The 19017-nt window shown below is 34.5% G+C and overlaps 8 protein-coding genes across 10 annotated transcripts in view; 6 read left to right on the forward strand and 2 right to left on the reverse strand.

Moving 5' to 3' along the window:
* Nucleotides 1-19017, reverse strand: part of LOC133841607 (uncharacterized) — a 59298-nt gene that overhangs the window by 11269 nt on the left and 29012 nt on the right. The gene's annotated exons all lie outside the window — the stretch shown is intronic.
* LOC133841615 (elongation of very long chain fatty acids protein F-like) lies at nucleotides 37-1027 on the forward strand. The gene is made up of 3 exons (XM_062274225.1): nucleotides 37-142; nucleotides 202-392; nucleotides 455-1027. The coding sequence occupies exons 1-3, from the start codon at nucleotides 97-99 to the stop codon at nucleotides 1025-1027; spliced, it is 810 nt and encodes a 269-aa protein (XP_062130209.1). The 5' UTR covers nucleotides 37-96.
* On the forward strand, nucleotides 2481-3591 carry LOC133841614 (elongation of very long chain fatty acids protein F-like). The gene is made up of 3 exons (XM_062274224.1): nucleotides 2481-2588; nucleotides 2652-2842; nucleotides 2906-3591. Exons 1-3 carry the CDS (start codon nucleotides 2546-2548, stop codon nucleotides 3476-3478), a joined length of 807 nt encoding a protein of 268 aa, XP_062130208.1. The 5' UTR covers nucleotides 2481-2545; the 3' UTR covers nucleotides 3479-3591.
* LOC133841616 (elongation of very long chain fatty acids protein F-like) lies at nucleotides 4257-9248 on the forward strand. Of its 3 annotated transcripts, none has more exons than XM_062274228.1 (3): nucleotides 4257-4437; nucleotides 4500-4690; nucleotides 4749-5382. In XM_062274228.1, the coding sequence occupies exons 1-3, from the start codon at nucleotides 4395-4397 to the stop codon at nucleotides 5319-5321; spliced, it is 807 nt and encodes a 268-aa protein (XP_062130212.1). In that variant the 5' UTR covers nucleotides 4257-4394; the 3' UTR covers nucleotides 5322-5382. The 3 variants fall into 3 exon arrangements, with proteins under 3 accessions (XP_062130212.1, XP_062130211.1, XP_062130210.1); XM_062274227.1 differs by lacking the exons at nucleotides 4500-4690; nucleotides 4749-5382 and adding exons at nucleotides 8397-8587; nucleotides 8646-9248 and having other exon boundaries at nucleotides 4260-4437; XM_062274226.1 differs by lacking the exons at nucleotides 4257-4437; nucleotides 4500-4690; nucleotides 4749-5382 and adding exons at nucleotides 8242-8334; nucleotides 8397-8587; nucleotides 8646-9248.
* Nucleotides 9572-10547, forward strand: LOC133841617 (elongation of very long chain fatty acids protein F-like). Its single transcript, XM_062274229.1, has 3 exons — nucleotides 9572-9665; nucleotides 9724-9914; nucleotides 9965-10547. The coding sequence occupies exons 1-3, from the start codon at nucleotides 9623-9625 to the stop codon at nucleotides 10526-10528; spliced, it is 798 nt and encodes a 265-aa protein (XP_062130213.1). The 5' UTR covers nucleotides 9572-9622; the 3' UTR covers nucleotides 10529-10547.
* LOC133841619 (elongation of very long chain fatty acids protein F-like) lies at nucleotides 10604-11810 on the forward strand. Its single transcript, XM_062274230.1, has 3 exons — nucleotides 10604-10752; nucleotides 10812-10996; nucleotides 11067-11810. The coding sequence occupies exons 1-3, from the start codon at nucleotides 10719-10721 to the stop codon at nucleotides 11634-11636; spliced, it is 789 nt and encodes a 262-aa protein (XP_062130214.1). The 5' UTR covers nucleotides 10604-10718; the 3' UTR covers nucleotides 11637-11810.
* LOC133841620 (elongation of very long chain fatty acids protein F-like) lies at nucleotides 12012-14098 on the forward strand. Its single transcript, XM_062274231.1, has 3 exons — nucleotides 12012-12118; nucleotides 12186-12370; nucleotides 12432-14098. Exons 1-3 carry the CDS (start codon nucleotides 12088-12090, stop codon nucleotides 12996-12998), a joined length of 783 nt encoding a protein of 260 aa, XP_062130215.1. The 5' UTR covers nucleotides 12012-12087; the 3' UTR covers nucleotides 12999-14098.
* LOC133841621 (probable salivary secreted peptide) lies at nucleotides 17138-17686 on the reverse strand. The gene is made up of 2 exons (XM_062274232.1): nucleotides 17454-17686; nucleotides 17138-17375 (listed from the first exon to the last, which is right to left on the reverse strand). Exons 1-2 carry the CDS (start codon nucleotides 17652-17654, stop codon nucleotides 17202-17204), a joined length of 375 nt encoding a protein of 124 aa, XP_062130216.1. The 5' UTR covers nucleotides 17655-17686; the 3' UTR covers nucleotides 17138-17201.

The following is a 19017-nucleotide window of genomic DNA, read 5'->3' on the forward strand; positions in this document are numbered from 1 at the left end:
AATGTTATGTGGAACTAATTTAAGGTTTTCAAGCGTTGCATTCAGAATCGATTAATGCAGTCTTAAATTTCACATCGTACACTTAGGTTGTTCAAAATGAGCTCATCATTTCTTTCGCGCCACGGATTACTGGACATACCAGGTAAATTTCCTTAAAGTAAGGTCGAACTTGAATCTAATGTGTGGAAACATTTATAACAGATCCAGCTTTGAGTCGTTTTCCTCTTCTCAATTCGCATTGGAGCACTACCATAATTCTTGTGTCATATCTGATAATTGTGTTGAAACTTGGACGAAAGTTTATGGAACATCGGAATCCCTACAATCTAAAGAAAATCCTGATCGTCTACAACAGCATTCAAGTGATATATAATGCCATTTTATTTGGCTATGTAAGTAGCTGAACATTGTATTGTACATAACTAAAAATAATATTAAACTTTCACCCTTACAGGCTGTATATTACATACTTATCAATTCGCCATACGACAGACGTTGCCTGGTATCTCTTCCGTATGATCATCCCGAGAAGCAAACCGAACGCCTTCTTACTTATGCGTATTATATTAACAAGTTACTGGATCTCTGTGACACAATCTTCTTTATTCTCCGCAAGAGTTACAAACAAATTACCACGCTGCACGTTTATCATCATGTGATGATGCCCTTCTTCGTTTATTGGACCATACGATTGCATGGATTTGGTGGACAGTATTCGGTGATGGGTTTCTTAAACACTTTTGTGCATATGGTCATGTACTCTTACTATCTTATCTCAGCCATGAATCCGGGCATTAAGAGCAGCCTGTGGTGGAAGAAGTATATTACGAAATTGCAGATGCTGCAGTTTATTCTTTGTCTTTTGCAATCGCTTTATATACTATTGTTTTATCCTGCCTGCAAAGTTCCACTCGTCATGCAATACTTGCAGCTTTTCGTGGCAACTACGATGATTCTGATGTTCAGTAACTTTTATTACCATTGTTATATGAAGCCAAAACCTCAGAAGGTTGTGAAGCAGGAATAACCTCATTTTAATTTTAGAGTCAACTTTTTAAGCATACATTTTTGTTATATAAATCATATTGACGAATTTGAACAATACAAATATTCTTTTGATACTTTAACAAAACTGGATTTCTTTTCATAAGAAGTATTATCGTTAAGATATACCAAATACAAGTACAGAAACTTAAAACAAAAAATGCATTACTTATATATAAATATTGGTTGTTTGGTAATGACATACCGGTTTTAACATTCAATTTTCGCGCTTCGCTTGTGAAGTCAAATATAATCGTATCTGGCAATGCTGCATATCGTTTGAAAGGTATTAGCATCACCTTTAAAATTACATATTTTTGTTTGTTTACATGAGCTTCCACGTTAAATTACAATCAATAAAGAATCATTACCAAACAACCTTTAAATCGAAAAATTCTGTAGAATGAACTTTAATTTTAATTCTAATTCTAATCAAGTGCAACAAGTTTCGCCTTTAGTCCAAATAAAGTCAATTTTCGGCAAATGTTTGAATGTAAACTAATATCACATGCGACCTCAGAGAAATTCTCATTTGCTTAAAATGTAGCTTTTTATTAGCATACATGAATACATTGTGAACGCTTCCTCATTATTAGCTTTCGATAATCACAAATTAATTCACAATCCACAGTTTCTATTAAATTCGACACTAAGACGGAAAAACTGACCTAGACCTACATAAGTAAAACAAAATATATATACTATTTAAACAATAAAATATTCACTATACATTTTGCATTCGGGATTAAAATTCGTTTAAAGACTTTGGAGCAGTTTCTCCTATTTATTTATTTTTATTTCAGAAATGAATAAAGTGCCACACTTTTGTATGGTAAAAATAATTTTTATAAATAGAATTATTAGAAGACTTGTGTGTTGATGCTTTAAAGAAAAAATATGCATATATAAATAATAGCATCAGGGAATCTTATTTCTACTTGACGCAAATTCAAGTTATTCAAGAAACAATTAAGTTAACTAATCGAGAGTCGAGAGAGTTCGATTCGTTGCCCATTTTGAGAGAATATAAAACAAACACGAGTGTAAAAACATACATAAAACTCATTAAAGAAATGTTAATTTGCGTCAAACAAATGACATATAAAAACTATAAATATAAATTCGAGAAAGTCGAATGTGCTGAACTAGTGATACCCACTAATTCGTATCGAGGAAACAATTATAAATACTATATTGAAACTGAAACTGTCATTTAAAGTAATAAAAACTAATTGCGAAAATTCGCAAACATTTTATTGTGTTTTTGCTTTATGGTAAAGATCCGAACAAATGTCATTCATACACCTTATTTGACCTGAATTTTAAACAGAACTATTGAGTTAAATCATCATCAACATTTTTTTGTGATCCCCAAAAGCAAAAATGAATGTATAATCAAGATATTCAGCTCAGCTAAAGCGAGCTTTATTTAAGCAACTGTGATTTCTGTGCATTCAGTCGTATTTAGTGCGTCAAGCAAATCAGTCTCAACTTTTAAATAATGAACTCAACAGAGGATTGGTTTTTTCAACTTCCACCCACAGGTAAAGAGCGAATAAAAAATGGAAAGCATTTCTTAAAATGTAATTTCCTAACTACTCTTATAGATCCTAAAACAAGGCATTTACCACTTCTTGGATCGCATTGGCCCATCACCACAATTATTGCAGTGTATTTGATATTTGTTCTCAAACTTGGACCAAAGTTTATGGAGAATCGCAAGCCATACAATCTTAAATATGTCTTGAGTGCCTACAACATCTTTCAAGTGATCTACAATTCAATTCTCTTTGGTTGTGTATGTATATTGTAATCCAATATTTATCATATAATTGTATACTAAAGTATTTATCCATTACAGAGTATATACTACCTATTTATTAGTCCAAGATACAACATACGCTGCATGACGAGCCTTCCATTCGATCATCCAGACAAAAATATTGAACGCGGCCTTTGCTATGCATACTTCATTAACAAAATTATTGATCTTTTGGACACAGTTTTCTTCGTTCTTCGAAAGAGCTACAAACAAATTACGTTACTTCATGTCTACCATCATGTGCTGATGACATACCCTCTTTATTGGGGCATGCAATTTTATGGATCTGGTGGACAATATACAACGATGGGATTTTTAAACACCGGCGTTCATGCTGTTATGTACTTCTATTATTTCATCTCAGCAAGGTATCCCGAACTAAAGGGCAGTATTTGGTGGAAGAAGTATATTACGAAATTGCAGCTATTGCAGTTTATTCTACTGCTTATTCAACCGATTTATGTTCTCTGCTACAGTCCTGGTTGCAAAGTTCCATTTTTCCTGCATATTTTGCAGTTAGTAGTATCAACTTCAATGATTGCACTGTTTGGTAAATTTTATTACCTTGCATATGTGAGAGCTAAACCACAAAAGTCATTGAAGCAAGAGTGAACAGAAATATTGTGAAGAAAACCAATTTTAAACTCCACATCCAGTTTTAAAATACGGTCCAATTAATTATGTATATAAATATAATACGCGTTTTATGGTAATTTGAATTATATATGTTTTATTTTGTTTCTAATGTGTAAAGAGGTTTGTGTCTGAATCTTAGATAAATTTGTACAAGTCAGATGCAATATTTCAATTTATTTCATTTCTTTTTGTTAGTCTAAAAACGAAGTTATTTAAAACTAGAAAAGGCAAATTTTAAGCCATAATTATAATAATCTTTAAAACGTCAAACTCAAAAGTAGTGATAGTGAAATAAAACACTTTAATGAAGAATGAAATATGAAACCTTAGCAAACAAGAACTTGAATGAAACACAACAGGTTCTTCAGATGGGGAAAACATTAAATAAATATTTTTTATCGACTGTTAGTGTGGGTCACATAAATTCTTTTTGTTCCAACCAATGCTGAGAAAGCCCACTAACGTCTAGTTTAGTAATCTGACGCAAAATGTTTTAGAGCGTTTTGGTAAATGCAAAAGCATTTCTAAGAAATATACGATGTACATATATCGATAAACGAAGTATAGCTTTTGGTTTATTTTAATATTTTACTGTACAATTAAATTTACAATTTAAATATCGCACTATTTTGCTATTATTAAAATATGTAGAAAGTATCAAAATCCCTCGTCTTAGCTTTCTGACTTGTTTTAATTGATTTCTTTTAGTTGCGATTAGTATGACCTGAACATCGTCGCCAATATCACAATTGTTTAGTATTCATTAATCATGAAATATTCAGAATAAATTACCAAAATACTAAGCCAATGCGAGCACTATTTAAGCACAACATTAATTCTAAATTTGCAGTCACTTTTAGTACGCCATACAAATCAGTCTCAATATCGCAAAATGAACACGACAGTGGAATTGTTCTTTGGATTACCTCCTAAAGGTAAATTGTAAAACAAAGCTTAAAACATTTCTTAACATCTAATTAGCAAACTACTCCTTTAGATCCTGAGACGAAACATTTTCCTCTTCTTGATTCGCCTTGGCCCCTCACTACAATTATCGCGGTGTATTTAATATTTGTCTTGAAGCTTGGACCAAAGTTTATGGAGAATCGCAAGCCATACAATCTTACATATATCTTAAGCATCTATAACATCTTTCAAGTGATATATAATTCGATTCTGTTCGGCTTGGTAAGTAAATATCAATCGATTTCTATTCAACAAATGCTAAATTGATTATAATTGACAGGGTATAAACTACATGATAATTAATCCAGCATATGACCGGAGCTGCATGATGCACCTTCCGCTCGACCATCCTGAAAAGTATATTGAACGCTGGATATGTTACACATTCTTTATTAACAAGATAATAGATCTATTGGATACCGTTTTCTTCGTTCTTCGGAAAAGCTACAAGCAAATTACCTTACTGCATGTCTATCATCATGTGCTAATGACTGCTCCCGCATATTGGGTTTTCCAGTTTTATGGATTTGGTGGACAATATGCAACGATGGGATTTTTGAACACCGGCGTTCATGCTGTTATGTACTTCTATTATTTCATCTCAGCAAGGTATCCCGAACTAAAGGGCAGTTTGTGGTGGAAGAAGTATATTACCAAACTGCAGCTTTTGCAATTTATTATTCTATTCATCCAACCGATCTATGTGCTGCTCTTCAATCCTGGTTGTAAATTCCCACTATTTTTACATATCTTGCAATTGATTGTCTCTACTTCTATGGTGACAATGTTTAGTAGATTTTATTACTTGGCCTATGTGAAACCAAAACCACAAAAATTATTGAAGCAAGAGTAGTTATGAAAAACCTCATTCCAAATATAAAGTCATTATCGTTTACAAACTTTTTAATTAATTGACTTCGTCAAATAAATTTTTATTAAATATTCCAAAAACTATTATTAAGTTAACTCTCTAAGCCCCAAGAGTGCCTTGAGGCACTCATTTACATTGCGTTATTGTGGAAAGTGGCATTAGAGGGTTAATAGAGTTTATTGAATAGGTTTGAAAATCTATATCTAAACGATTTTTATTGCTTTGTTTGTCAATTGGAATATTTTACATCGATATACAAAATAAAGCGGTTGGTTTATTTGAGTATTTGTTCGAAATATATTCTTTTGGTATATTTTTACGATAATACCCTACTACTTAGCTGTTTTATCGATGCGTGAAACGTGTATCTTAAAGTCGAGCGCACTCAACTGTAACTTTCTTATTGTAATGTTAACCCAATTACATTTAATTAAATACTTATGTCAAAACAGATATGTTTCAAATAAATTTCATTACTTTTTAGACTCTGCGAATGGTTTTTTACAAATGCTAAAATGGCAATAAAAAAAAAATGAAACTGGCACAAACATTAAAGTTTACATTTCTTGCACTGTTATTTAAGACGTATGAATAGTAAATGCATATTTTTCTTTAAATAGATTAATATATATTTTTTCAGCGTCTTTTAATCTGGGTCACACAATTTACTACTGATCAACGTTAGTTTCTTGAATGTCATTGATCCAACTACAGATGGTGTGATGAGTCCGCCCACTAGCGTCTAGTATGGTAATCTGGAGGAAACCGATTTAGAGCGTTTTGGTAAATGTCAACAGAAGATACAAAAGCTTCACTCCGAAGCATATGAATGACCTGCAGACCAGATCAGAGATGATATTTGATAGGCTAAAACAAGTGTATAATCATTCCAAATCAGCATCAAAATTATATATAGTCTATGTAATATTATGAACTAACATTTACCCAATAACCAAATAATATAATATATCAAATTTATGGCTAAAATGTATCACTTGACTTTTGATTCCAAGCGTTTCGTCATAATTGGATTACTTTTTAAACATCTGAATAAGCACAAACTAATCAACAGCCAAAAAAAGCTAGAAGACATTGCAAATAAATAAGTATAATATTCATTAACTCAATATTGTAGAGGATTGAAGACCGTACTCAATGTATCTTACACATGTCACGAAGAGATTCTATTAAATACAAATACACATTAAGCTTTTTGAACACAACAGATTTTAATTTTGTACAACTGAAAGCTTGCAAACTCGTTTTGCGCAGCTGTTAAAACATATGATAAGCTTGACAGCTCAAAGCAGTGCGAATTTCGTAATCAAAACAAAATAAAAAATACCAACAATAGTTTATTTTCATTTTATCGAATAATCAAAAACATTTGGCGGAATTTTGAATTACAAAATAACATAAATATATAAATACAAGTATAATCTTGAAAAGCAATAAGCACAAGGAATTTAAATACATTTTGGACAGAGAAAAATATTGGAATGTTGATGGTGATCGGATAGGGATAATGGTGATCCTATAATATATACCAATTTATAATTTATTGCAAAAACCAGTAAGAAAACTGCACTCGAGTGTGTTCGACTGTGAGAAAGCCCATATACATAAAAGCAAAGCAGTACCGCAAATATACTAAAATATATAGAAGGTCATATTGGTTATATCAGTAAAGTCCTATATTAGAAATTATAGGTCAAAATATACCAAATTGTCAGCCAAAGCAGGTAAGAGCCGTATCTCTTATAGTCTCAGAGATCTTGATGTTCATACGGACAGACAGACAGACGGACTCGGCTATATCATCTTGAATGTTGACGCTGATCAAGAATATATATCTTTATAGGATTGGAGATGCCTCCTTCTGCCTCTTACATACATTTTATTGAGGCACATAGTTATAATACACTTCTACCGAGCGGGTGTAAAAAATATTGATCCATTCTTATATTATTTTTTAATAATTTCTTTTATTTGCAATTAGCATGAACTGAACTTGTTCATTGAGTTCTTATTCGATGATTATGTGCAGCCCTGATTCTAATTATTTGAATTGTCGCCAATATAATCTTAAATATGTCTTATGTGCCTACAACATCTTTCAAGTGATCTACAATTCTATTCTCTTTGGTTGTGTATGATAATGTAATCCAATATTTATCATATTATTGTATGCTATACAGAGTATATACTACCTGTCCGTATGAACACCTAGATCTCCAAGACTATAAGAGATAGAGCTATAAATTTTTTTCGACTGCATTTGTTATGTTTTCATACAGAGCAAGTTTGTTTCAAATTTTGTCCACGCCCACTACCGTCCCCAAAAATTGACGAAACTCGAATAACAAGCACAATTTCAAAGCTAGAGTCCCAAATTGGTATGTACAATAATTCCTGCGATCATATAAAAATTGTCGAAGTGATTAAAGGAATACTCTTGTGTGGGCAAAATATTTTTTGTAGTATTTTGAGGTATATTATATTGGTATATTTTGTGTCACAGTCGAGCACACTCGACTGTAGCTTTCTTACTTCTTTTGTAATACACATATACATATACATATATATTATATTTTTAAGTTCATGACAAAACTACAATATGTTTCAGTACAATATGATTATTTGTAAATAAGATTATAAAATGAAATTACATTGCTTTACCCCCAAATGGTTATTATTTTATTTAGAGACAGAAGGAGTCATCTCCGATCCCTTAAAGTATGTAAATTTTTGCACCGACTGTTTGCGCAAAAGCTTCCGTATTTGCATATGCGTATTATGCATATCCCAGACATTTTATGTTCCGAGTCGATACATTGTGCTTAAAATATACTAAATTTGTTAGGCAAATGCAAGGTGCATTTAAGCACTAACTCATTTTTAAGTTTGCAGTTACTTTTAGTACGCTATACAAATCAGTCTTAATTTCGGAAAATGAACACGACAGTGAAATTGTTCTTTGGATTACCTCCTAAAGGTAAATCGTAAAACAAAGTTAAAAATATTTCTTAACATCTAATTAGCAAACTACTCCTTTAGATCCTGAGATGAAACATTTTCCTCTTCTTGGTTCGCATTGGCCCCTCACTACAATTATCGCGGTGTATTTAATATTTATCTTGAAGCTTGGACCAAAGTTTATGGAGAATCGCAAGCCATACAATCTTACGTATGTCTTAAACTTCTATAACATCTTTCAAGTGATATATAATTCGATTCTCTTCGGTTTGGTAAGTAAATATTAATCGATTTCTTATCAACAAAAGCTAAATTGATTATCATAAACAGTCTATATACTACATGATAATTAATCCAGCATATGACTGGAGCTGCATGATGCATCTTTCGCTCGACCATCCTGAAAAGAATATGGAACGCTGGCTATGTTACGCATACTTTATTAACAAAATAATAGATCTATTGGATACCGTTTTCTTCGTTCTTCGGAAGAGCTACAAACAAATTACCTTACTGCATGTCTATCATCACGTCCTAATGACTTCTCCCGTATATTGGGTTTTCCAGTTTTATGGATTTGGTGGACAATATACAACGTTGGGATTTTTGAACACCGGCGTTCATGCTGTTATGTACTTCTATTATTTCATCTCAGCAAGGTATCCCGAACTAAAGGGCAGTTTGTGGTGGAAGAAGTATATTACCAAACTGCAGCTTTTGCAATTTATTATTCTATTCATCCAACCGATCTATGTGCTGCTCTTCAATCCTGGTTGTAAATTCCCACTATTTTTACATATCTTGCAATTGATTGTTTCTACTTCTATGGTGACAATGTTTAGTAGATTTTATTACTTGGCCTATGTGAAACCAAAACCACAAAAATCATTGAAGCGAAAGTAAACAAAAGACGGAAGTTATACGAAAGCGCATCTCAAATATAGAATCACCATAATCGAATACAAATCTTTTTATGTAATTGATTTCCCAAAGTTAATGTTAACTTAAAGATTTTGCTTCTACTATATTGAGTCATAGTTATGTGTTATGTGATAAAGCTTTTATTGAGTACATAAAACCGTTTCTATTTAGCAAGTCAATTAAATCAAACAAAAGTACACAATTTCTTACACCCGTGTACTAGCTTCTTTAATTTTCTAAATATATGTATATATACCACAAAGACATGTGTAAAATGGTGTAAGTACCGTGTCGTTGCGTTCTGCTTAAATTATTCTTGATTTGCCATTAAATTTGATCGATGTAAGCAAATAAAAACGAGCACTGCGGTTACATTGTCAGACAAAATGTTTTCGCGTGTGGTTGATATTTTTAACAGGCCGTTTGCAGGTGAAACTCACAAGTTGGAATATATCCTTAATTTTTACTAAAAATATTGCTACTATAGATCCTGTGATTTCAAACAATCTGCCGTTTGTATCGTCGCCATGGCCAATTATACTGATCTTGGGAACCTACTTAACGTTAGTTAAGGTCGGAAAAAAGTGGATGGAGCATCGAAAGCCATACGATTTGAAGAACATAATTCTCGCATACAATATTTTTCAAATCGTGTATAATGCGGTTCTGTGTTATTATGTGAGTAATTAAAATACCAAAAACGTGATACATTCTTCATTAAAAAATAGGTATTCTTTCACTTGCTGTTCTCGGTATACGACTTGCAATGCATGGAGACTTTGCCATTGGATCATCCATCGAAAACTTTAGAGCGAACTTTGTCATATGCTTACTTTATTAACAAGATAACTGATCTGGTGGAGACGATATTTTTTGTGCTGCGAAAGAGCAACAAACAAATCACATTCCTACATATTTATCATCATCTGCTAATGGTATCTATGTGTTATGTGGTTTTACGTTTCTACGGCACCGGATCGCAATTCTCCTTAATGGGCGCTCTCAACACTTTCGTGCATACTGTGATGTATTTCTATTACTTTATATCGGCAAGGAATCCCAATATGAAGAGCAGTGTCTGGTGGAAAAAGTATATCACATTAATCCAACTTGTTCAATTTTCCATATGTTTTGTGCAATCTGTTTTCATGTTGCTATTCAAACAGGACTGCAAGTTTCCATTAATCTTGCAATACTTACAGTTAACCCAAGCGATTGTTATGATATATATGTTTTCTAACTTTTATCTTAAAGCCTATGTAAAACCGAAACAACAACAGAAGATTATGTAAAGTACGCTAATAAAGTGTTAAATCAATGCTCAATCTTAACTTTTAATTTTCATTCGCCAGTCTTCGTTTTGGAGCCGTATTTATTACGCAACGGAAATTGAAAGACGAGTGCAAATTTTAAATTCGTAGTATTCAGATTCGCTATTTCAGTATCAAACGGAAAGTGCAAGTGCAACAACGCAAAAAAAAAATGTTCTCCCTTCTCGAACTGCCACCACAAGAAGGTATTTGATTCAAATGTTCAAATGAAATTAAGATTCAATTCATTAACTTTTGCCCTTAGATCCAAATCCTCTGCCACTAACTAGCAGTCCATGGCCCATCCTGATAATACTAGCTGTATATATGCTATTCGTGCTGAAACTTGGCAAGATATTTATGAGAAATCGAGAACCATATAAACTACAGCGAGTGTTACGTATCTACAATTTAATACAGGTGGCCTACAATGGCATCTTCTTTGGAGTGGTAAGTACACAAATTAAATAAATCAAATTAAAAATCAGTAGTATGTTAATAATATTAATACAATTTTCAGACATTTTATTATTTGGTTGTGCGGGTTATTTGCAATCCACGCTGCATGGAGACATTTCCCTTTGGACATGAGCACAAAAATCTCGAGCGTTATGTGCACTTTGCATATTTCTTCAACAAAATTCTTGACCTACTGGACACCGTGTTCTTTGTGCTGCGCAAGAAATACAAACAGATCAGTTTCTTGCATGTCTACCATCATGCCATCGTCTTGTTCATCTGCTATGCAACGATGCGCTTTTATGGAACTGGCGGACACCTCAATTCCGTCGGATTGCTTAACTCCTTTGTGCATGCTGTGATGTATTTCTATTACTTTCTATCCGCTGAGCGGCCTGGTGTCAAGGCCAGCATTTGGTGGAAGAAGTATATAACGATAATTCAGCTTATTCAATTTGTTCTCGCCTTCATTCATGCCTCCTACGTATTGATCTTCTCACGAGGATGTGGCTACCCACGCTGCTTACTGATTTTGCTGGTTGTTCAATCGCTAGTCTTTATGTACATGTTTGGCAAATTCTATTATATCACCTATATTAGAGCAGCGCAGAAAAAGCAAAAGCAGAGCTAGACGACAAAGTTCAGTTGATTAAAGCTAAACATTCAAAATGCAATCGCATTGAACCTAGGTGCATTATAATCCAGAGTAGCTCAGTTGGATAAGCTTTAAGTATGTTAGATAAGACCATTTACTTATTTTGTAAATAAGCTTGTACTGCATTGATTTTGCATTATAAATAAACTCGATGTACTCGTATATATAAATTCGCAATTCGCAACTCAATTGCTCAATTTATTTACTCTTTTAATTTTTACACATTGCTTTCTCCCTCTCGCTCCCTCTATCTATCTCTATATCTATTTCTCTCGGGATATGCTGAGAAATGGTGGCAAAAAAGAAACGCAAAAATAATTGAAGGCTTTGCTGTTTATTCAAACAACGTGCCAGAAATTAAAACACGTCGTTAATCGAGCTCATTCGCAAAGTAACATTAGACACATAAAGACGAGGCGTTACAACCATGCTCAATATATTCGATATTCCCCCGCCTGGTATTATACAATCGACGCCAATATCTGAGCAGATATATATATATTTCGATTGATCTACTCAACACAGATCCTCAGCAGTTGCCGTTGTCGAATTCACCGTGGCCCATATTTCTGATACTCACCAGCTATTTATTATTTGTGCTCAAGTATGGCAAAAGATTTATGGCAAATCGCAAAGCCTACAATCTACAAAAGGTATTATATGTATATAATCTTGGCCAGGTGGCCTATAATGGAATATTTTTTGGCGTGGTAAGTGGATCACAGCTGGATCAAAAAGATGCATCATCTGCACACTTTGTGTTCTTTCTAGGTGTTCTATTACCTCGTCATCGTGGGCATTTGCAATTTTCGCTGCATGGAGAATTTCCCCTTTGGACACAAGCATAAAAATCTAGAGCGTTATGTGCACTTTGCATATTTCATCAACAAAATTCTTGACCTACTGGACACCGTGTTCTTTGTGCTCCGTAAAAAGTACAGACAGATAAGTTTTCTACACGTGTATCATCACATTATGATGGTACTCGGTTGCTATATGGTAATGCGATTCTATGGCACAGGCGGACATTTCAATGTGCTCGGACTGGTCAACTCCTTTGTGCATACTGTGATGTATTTTTACTACTTTCTATCCGCCTTATATCCTGGCATCAATGCCAGCATCTGGTGGAAGAAGTATATAACCGTCACACAGCTGGTGCAGTTCGTTTTGCTCTTCAGCTATGCTTCGTATGTTTTCATCTTCTCGAAAGGATGCGGCTTTCCTAAGTCTCTGCTCTTGGTGCAGATCGTTCAGGCCGCGGTCATGATGTACTTGTTTGGAAATTTTTATATAAAGACCTACATAAGACCACAACAGAAGGCGAAAGTGAAGTAGGCCAGGCATTTAAATTGCGTTGTTTTAATTATGCAAATAAATGTAATTTCTAGTGTTTTACTTAATTTAAAGTCAATTTGCATTTGGGTTGGAGTACGCAATCGATTCTGTACATTCTAGTCGAGCGGAGGCAGTCTTTAAACTCGCTTCACATTCGTGTCGAGCAGACAAGACGAGTTAAGCACTGAGCACGGAAAAACAGCTGTAGGCAATCTGCCATGCAGACAAAGTGTGTGTGTGTTCTGCATTTGATAAGCAGGATACCGAGTAACATTGTGCAACGAGCGAGTGCACATAACAAGCTGACAGCATCTCCATCTCTATCCCACAATCCCCAACTGTATTCAACTGCGAGTAAAGAGAGTGATAAGAAAGCCAGGAGCGTAATAACTGCAGCTAAAATCCATTGTTGTGTTCTGCTTTCAAATCCAACTCGAGTCAAAGTTAAGCCGGAAATTTGGAGTACGTTCATTTTACCGCCTCGCCTTGCCTTGCCTCGCCAGGACTCGACAGCTGCAACAATTGCATTTGATGCTAGAGAAACAATTGCTGCAAATATGGCAAATGGCAATTGAAAAACAAAAGCTGAAATGCGAAATCCTTTTTCTTGTACTTTCACACTTTATGCGCTTAACAAAGACACCAAAAGCAAACGCGTTGACAGCATAGCAAAAGGCGACAACATTTCCAATAAAGGAAAGAGAACTGAGAGGTGTTTGCAGATGGTGAAGGAGAGGAGAAGCAAAAGGAGAAGCAACCGCATCGAGGTCATGAACGTGTATGTTATAAGCTTATTCGACTTGGTCATTGGGTTGTGAATTGCACATCGAGAGGTATATATATATACTATATATGTGTTTGTGGTTTTTATCTTTTGTGAGACAAAGTCAAATGGAAATCTACATACAAGTATATGTAGAAAAAACCCTTCAAGTTGCATTGATACGCGAACCGAAAACTCAAAAGAAAGATGCGAACCCATTGAAAAGTTTCCTTTCAATTTCACAAGCAAAATACATCAAAAGCTCTTTGCCACTTTTTTTGCATTTAATCGGATTGTCGTATTTAAAGCGCAAAACGAAAATAAATGTATGCATAGTGTATGCGTTATATATGGAATATGTCAGAAGGGATAGGGAATGACTTAATTGGAATTAATATGCTTACATAAATCCCATTTAGATCCAACAAGCTGCTGTTGCTGCTGCTGCCCTCAATTAATATATGTATACGAGTGTTCGTACTAGTTTGAAGTAGACGCAGCTACAATGCACATTCACACACACACACAGGGGTTTCTCTATAAATACGTATATATATTTACGGTTATACGAGTACAGTGTAGGAGGAGTATAACTAGCAGGTACAAGGATGTGAATGCCGCTGGCAACTGTGCCATAATTTACACTCTATCGAACGATAACAAACAACCTGCATAATGTATGTCTCTTTATAACAACAACATCAACACGAACTGCACTAACTGCGCTTTCAGATACGCCCCCTCTTCTTCTGCTGGCTATTGAAGCACAATGTTGTTATTGAACGATGGGGTCACAAAGTGGCACAAACAGCAGAGCTTCAAACGTGCGCGTCTGCTATGCTTCTTGCACTTGCACTCTTTGCTGCCAGCTGCATTATCCTTGAATGTTGGCCAAAAGTGCATAAAAAAAACGCTGTCACTCGACTGGGATATGTTCAAAATTTCCCTCTGTGAGTGTGTGTGTGTGCACAAGGACAAGTTTCCAATAATACTGTGCGATGCAAAGATATGCTATGTGCTCAGACTGTTGCTTCCAGTGTCGGTTAATGGCGCTGCCAGTCAGTTAACTTTGCTCTCAAGGTGGCCAACAATTTGGGTTTTTCACATGCATTTGCATTTAAATGATCATTGGAAGACATTCTTGACGCATACAGCGCACATGTCGTATACGTAATGTGTACTGCGTTATTGCGTATACGCACTGGCTTCATGGGCATGGCAATAAAATTTTAATTCTCAACGATTGATGGCCCGCACACGCATCAATGGCTGATCCTAAGTCCAACTCTCGTTGACAACAAGCAGCCAGCGACGCTGTGGGAGCGACAAAAAGCAAACGGAATGGAGTGGTGTGGTGCGGGGAGGGTATGGGAGGGGAGAAGAGAGCTCTCTGAGCAGGCAATACATTAAATTTTATATGGCACACAACACTTATTTGCATATGACTCAGCCAAAGCTTCGCCCACCCACAAGCTGTCTGTAACATTGATTGGATTTGTTTGAGTTTTAGAGGCAGCTCCGCAAGGGGGATGAAAGAGGGGAAGGAAGAGCTGCCGGATGAGGTTAAGTGCCTGGCATTTGGTAAATGCCAAAGAGCCTGCTCTGAAACTCGTGCTAATAATTTCCCATTTGCTCGGCCAAATTGCGGTTGCATCGTTTAATTTAATGTATGCCTTAATTATACCTCTGTATCCATCCATTTAATTTTCTTTCTCTCTCTCTCTCTCTCTCTCTGTCTGCCTCTCTTGTGCATTCCATATATATCTCTTTATTTGCTTCAAACATGTGTGCTTAATGAAATGAAAGCAGCTTTTCAACTGCTCAACAACGTTCACATACCCTCTACACACAAAGAGAAAGAAAAGACGACGACATTTCAATTGATTAATTAAAGTGAAAGTCAAAAGTCAAAGAAATTAATGTTACTGCAATTTTGTTTTGCACTCAATTGGTAATAGCATTTATTATTTGGTAGCAAATGCAGCTATTCCTAGACCCGCAATGCTCAGTGACCTTTTGAGGCATGGCCTTCAATCGACCTGACATTTTAAATTGCAGCGCATGCAAGCAGAAAACTCAACAATTTCAATCTTTTCACAGCGCAACAAAAGCGTTGCAGCTGCATAGTCCACATATCGATAACACTTTTGCAAGTATTGATTTTATACATTTAATAGGTTTGGATTTCCTTTTTAATTAAACACATAAATGATGACCCAAAAACTTCATCAATTTATGGAAAGTTTTATTTTACTATATTATTTAATTGATATGAATAAAAGTGAGCGTTAATATATCAATCAAAGAGGAATATACATTTCTTAGCGCAAAAATTAAATCATAAAGAATTTCCATAAACTATTTTAATATCATTATTTTTCAAGAATGCTTTGCCGAAATTGCACAGAATTAAAATTGTATTATATCGGTCACCCATAAGGTGGTAGGGTATTATAATTTTTAGTACATTAAAAAATACCTAGTGTACTTCTGATTCCTGCGATCAGATAGAAATTATTAAAGTTGTTTAAGAGCAACTTTTGTATGACGAAAACATCGACTATAATCTGGTCTTAGCTGCTTTGACCGACAATCTGTTATATTTTGTACTCTATGGTATATTTTGAATGTAGTACTCAACATAACATAACATATCAACATAACAAATATAGATTACGGTATATCTTAGCGGTATATTCATTTTATAATATGGTTTTATTAAAAATGAGTAGTGGGTATCTCACAGTCGGACAAAGTTGACTGTAGCTTTCAAACTTATTTTAATTAAACACATTCAAAGCCACCTGAATATTATGACCCAAAAATGATATAATATATTATTTGCTAAAACTATTTTACCCGTATTTAGATTTAGATAATCAACAAAATTATTTTATATTATACCAAAATGTGAGCTCAGCATATTTTATGCATTTTTATTATCTACAAGTATTTAGTTTCATTTAACTAATGAAGGGAAATGAAACGAAATTGCATAATTGATAAATGATTGATAGGCGAATATTTAGTTTATTTAATGATAAATTTAACTAAATAGCATATAAAGGTCATTTCAACCATTTCCCTTACTTTCCCTCGGTTGCCAACTGAGTAAACAGTTTCGGCGTTGTTTATAAAACATGCGACTAAATAAAGTTGTCGCCACTGTTTGTGAATTATAAATATTGTACTCCAGTAAATAAACAAACAAAATGAACAATAGCAGTGCGCAATCTATGCAAATAAACACAGACGTGAAAAAGATAGAGACAGCAAGAGAGAGAGAAAGAGGAGAAGAAAAAGGCAGAATCTGTTGGGAATAATCGCTACTTAATGCTGATTAAAATGATACACATTTAGTATACACACAGAAGCATAAATGTGAAGTAAATTGTAATCAAAATATTGCTTATAATTAAGACAATTTTTCCAATCCAGATTTAAATTCCGTAAATATCCACAATGAAGCTGAACCCACGATTGCGCTGACTCTTGAAATGAATCTCGGCAAAACTGGCGCCAGGTCCGCCACCACGAAGATGCGCATAGCCACCCTTGCCCTCCTTGATCTGATCCGTAATCACAATTTGCGTAATTTTACGTTTCAAATTGGACTGCGCATAAAAATAAAAATTCAAATAAGCGTAAAAATAAATACGGTCGGAATAAGAGAGGGGGAAAACAACACACACCTGCTGCTTGAATTTGTAGTCACGTGTGACCACGCGCAAGAACCTCGACTTTTCACTAATGACAACTCTCTCCAGATGCGTATCCCTGAATACTCGAGCGCCCCACGTCACGCTGTGACTCTGCTTCTTGTCATCTCCGTCAGCATAGCCAAGAGCCAACAAGGACATTAACACCAATCCGGCCAAGAAATAAACTTTCATTTTAGGCAATTTCTGATTTTCTCTCTCCCTGATATGCGATATAGCCATAGCTTATATAGGATTTAGAAACAATAGCTTAAAGTGCACAATACTTGGCAAGAACATTGTCATTGCATTTCCATTCAATGCAAATCTTTTCTTTTCACATTGTACATATATTAGCTGGCATTGGGTGAAATTGCGCATCTGTTTGCTATTTTTAACCCACTGAGCGAAGTAATTACGCATTCTCAAGGCAATTCAATGCCCCTTTCCAAAATAATCAATGTTTGCACTTCATTAAATTCGGACTTGATTTTATTTAAAATGCAGGATTGTTAATATTCTAAAGTCTAGATAATAATAGCAATAAAATATATTAACTTATTTAAATAATGTAAAGAAAATTTCTTTCACACTTGGAGCTATTTTATTAATTTAAAAACTACTAAAAACTTTTGATATAAAAAGAATTAAGAAAACCACAGTCGAGTGCTTGACTGTGAGATACCCGCTACCTATATAATATATATTGATATTGCACTACATTCAAAATTCAAGAGTACAAATTATATCAGATTAAACGTTAAACGCTTAATATTTGCTGGGCGGAAGTGGGCGAGGCAAAAATTTGAAATAAACAAAGCAATATAAAACTTTGAAAAATCTTAAAAGGAATGTTAAATTAAAGACATGATTAAAGTTCAAATATACGAATTTAAGAGTATAGGGAAATAAATAAAATTACTTTGATTGATATAAATTTTAAAAATACAAAATATGTAAGACACATAAGCAAAATCACTTCATCCATCTTTGTTTTATCTATTACCAGCTGTTGCTTTAGGTCTATTATACCCCATCAACCACTTGCACACAGGGTATAACAATGCACAATTTGAAGTCAAGGAAAATGTCAGGGTTGCTAAATTCTTTGGTCTTTTGCCTCAAATCAAGCAACAAAATAACAAAAAGAAAGTGCAAAAATTAAAAAAAAAAAATCGAAAATGAAAATACATAGAAAATATACTAGGTGGGGAAAGGGCGTAGAGAAAAAAAAGAATTCCTCACAGCGCATTAAACATGCAAATTTCGAAATGGATTACACATGAATACCTAAAATGCTGGCATGGGCCAAGTCAGGAGAAGTCAGAGGCCATCTAGGGTCTGAAAAGCTGAAGGGGAAGGAATGGAGGGAAGAGAGAAGAGAGATCAGAGTGAAAGAAAGCTTGTTACATTTCTTGCTCTGTTCGGTTCGGTTCGGTTTCGTTTGCCAGTTGCTGCGGTGAGAAGGCGTTGCTTTAAATTTGCTTTAAGCCAAATATTTATTTAATTTTTGTTAGCTTCACCTCATACCCCGAATCCCACTTCTGCTTCGCCTCTC

The sequence above is a fragment of the Drosophila sulfurigaster genome, chromosome 3 (assembly GCF_023558435.1).
Source record: "Drosophila sulfurigaster albostrigata strain 15112-1811.04 chromosome 3, ASM2355843v2, whole genome shotgun sequence".
In the NCBI taxonomy this organism is placed as follows: domain Eukaryota; kingdom Metazoa; phylum Arthropoda; class Insecta; order Diptera; family Drosophilidae; genus Drosophila; species Drosophila sulfurigaster.

Excerpts from the sequence above, each read along its gene's own strand:
- LOC133841615 (XM_062274225.1), top strand. The coding sequence starts at position 97 with ATGAGCTCATCATTTCTTTCGCGCCACGGATTACTGGACATACCAG. Across the intron at positions 143-201 it reads CGGATTACTGGACATACCAG|ATCCAGCTTTGAGTCGTTTT; the intron begins GTAAATTTCCTT and ends CATTTATAACAG. Across the intron at positions 393-454 it reads ATGCCATTTTATTTGGCTAT|GCTGTATATTACATACTTAT; the intron begins GTAAGTAGCTGA and ends TCACCCTTACAG.
- LOC133841614 (XM_062274224.1), top strand. The coding sequence starts at position 2,546 with ATGAACTCAACAGAGGATTGGTTTTTTCAACTTCCACCCACAG. Across the intron at positions 2,589-2,651 it reads TTTTCAACTTCCACCCACAG|ATCCTAAAACAAGGCATTTA; the intron begins GTAAAGAGCGAA and ends CTACTCTTATAG. Across the intron at positions 2,843-2,905 it reads ATTCAATTCTCTTTGGTTGT|AGTATATACTACCTATTTAT; the intron begins GTATGTATATTG and ends TATCCATTACAG.
- LOC133841616 (XM_062274228.1), top strand. The coding sequence starts at position 4,395 with ATGAACACGACAGTGGAATTGTTCTTTGGATTACCTCCTAAAG. Across the intron at positions 4,438-4,499 it reads CTTTGGATTACCTCCTAAAG|ATCCTGAGACGAAACATTTT; the intron begins GTAAATTGTAAA and ends CTACTCCTTTAG. Across the intron at positions 4,691-4,748 it reads ATTCGATTCTGTTCGGCTTG|GGTATAAACTACATGATAAT; the intron begins GTAAGTAAATAT and ends TATAATTGACAG.
- LOC133841617 (XM_062274229.1), top strand. The coding sequence starts at position 9,623 with ATGTTTTCGCGTGTGGTTGATATTTTTAACAGGCCGTTTGCAG. Across the intron at positions 9,666-9,723 it reads TTTTAACAGGCCGTTTGCAG|ATCCTGTGATTTCAAACAAT; the intron begins GTGAAACTCACA and ends TTGCTACTATAG. Across the intron at positions 9,915-9,964 it reads ATGCGGTTCTGTGTTATTAT|GTATTCTTTCACTTGCTGTT; the intron begins GTGAGTAATTAA and ends ATTAAAAAATAG.
- LOC133841619 (XM_062274230.1), top strand. The coding sequence starts at position 10,719 with ATGTTCTCCCTTCTCGAACTGCCACCACAAGAAG. Across the intron at positions 10,753-10,811 it reads CGAACTGCCACCACAAGAAG|ATCCAAATCCTCTGCCACTA; the intron begins GTATTTGATTCA and ends TTTTGCCCTTAG. Across the intron at positions 10,997-11,066 it reads ATGGCATCTTCTTTGGAGTG|ACATTTTATTATTTGGTTGT; the intron begins GTAAGTACACAA and ends TACAATTTTCAG.
- LOC133841620 (XM_062274231.1), top strand. The coding sequence starts at position 12,088 with ATGCTCAATATATTCGATATTCCCCCGCCTG. Across the intron at positions 12,119-12,185 it reads ATTCGATATTCCCCCGCCTG|ATCCTCAGCAGTTGCCGTTG; the intron begins GTATTATACAAT and ends TACTCAACACAG. Across the intron at positions 12,371-12,431 it reads ATGGAATATTTTTTGGCGTG|GTGTTCTATTACCTCGTCAT; the intron begins GTAAGTGGATCA and ends TGTTCTTTCTAG.
- LOC133841621 (XM_062274232.1), bottom strand. The coding sequence starts at position 17,654 with ATGAAAGTTTATTTCTTGGCCGGATTGGTGTTAATGTCCTTGTTGGCT. Across the intron at positions 17,376-17,453 it reads ACTACAAATTCAAGCAGCAG|TCCAATTTGAAACGTAAAAT; the intron begins GTGTGTGTTGTT and ends TTTTATGCGCAG.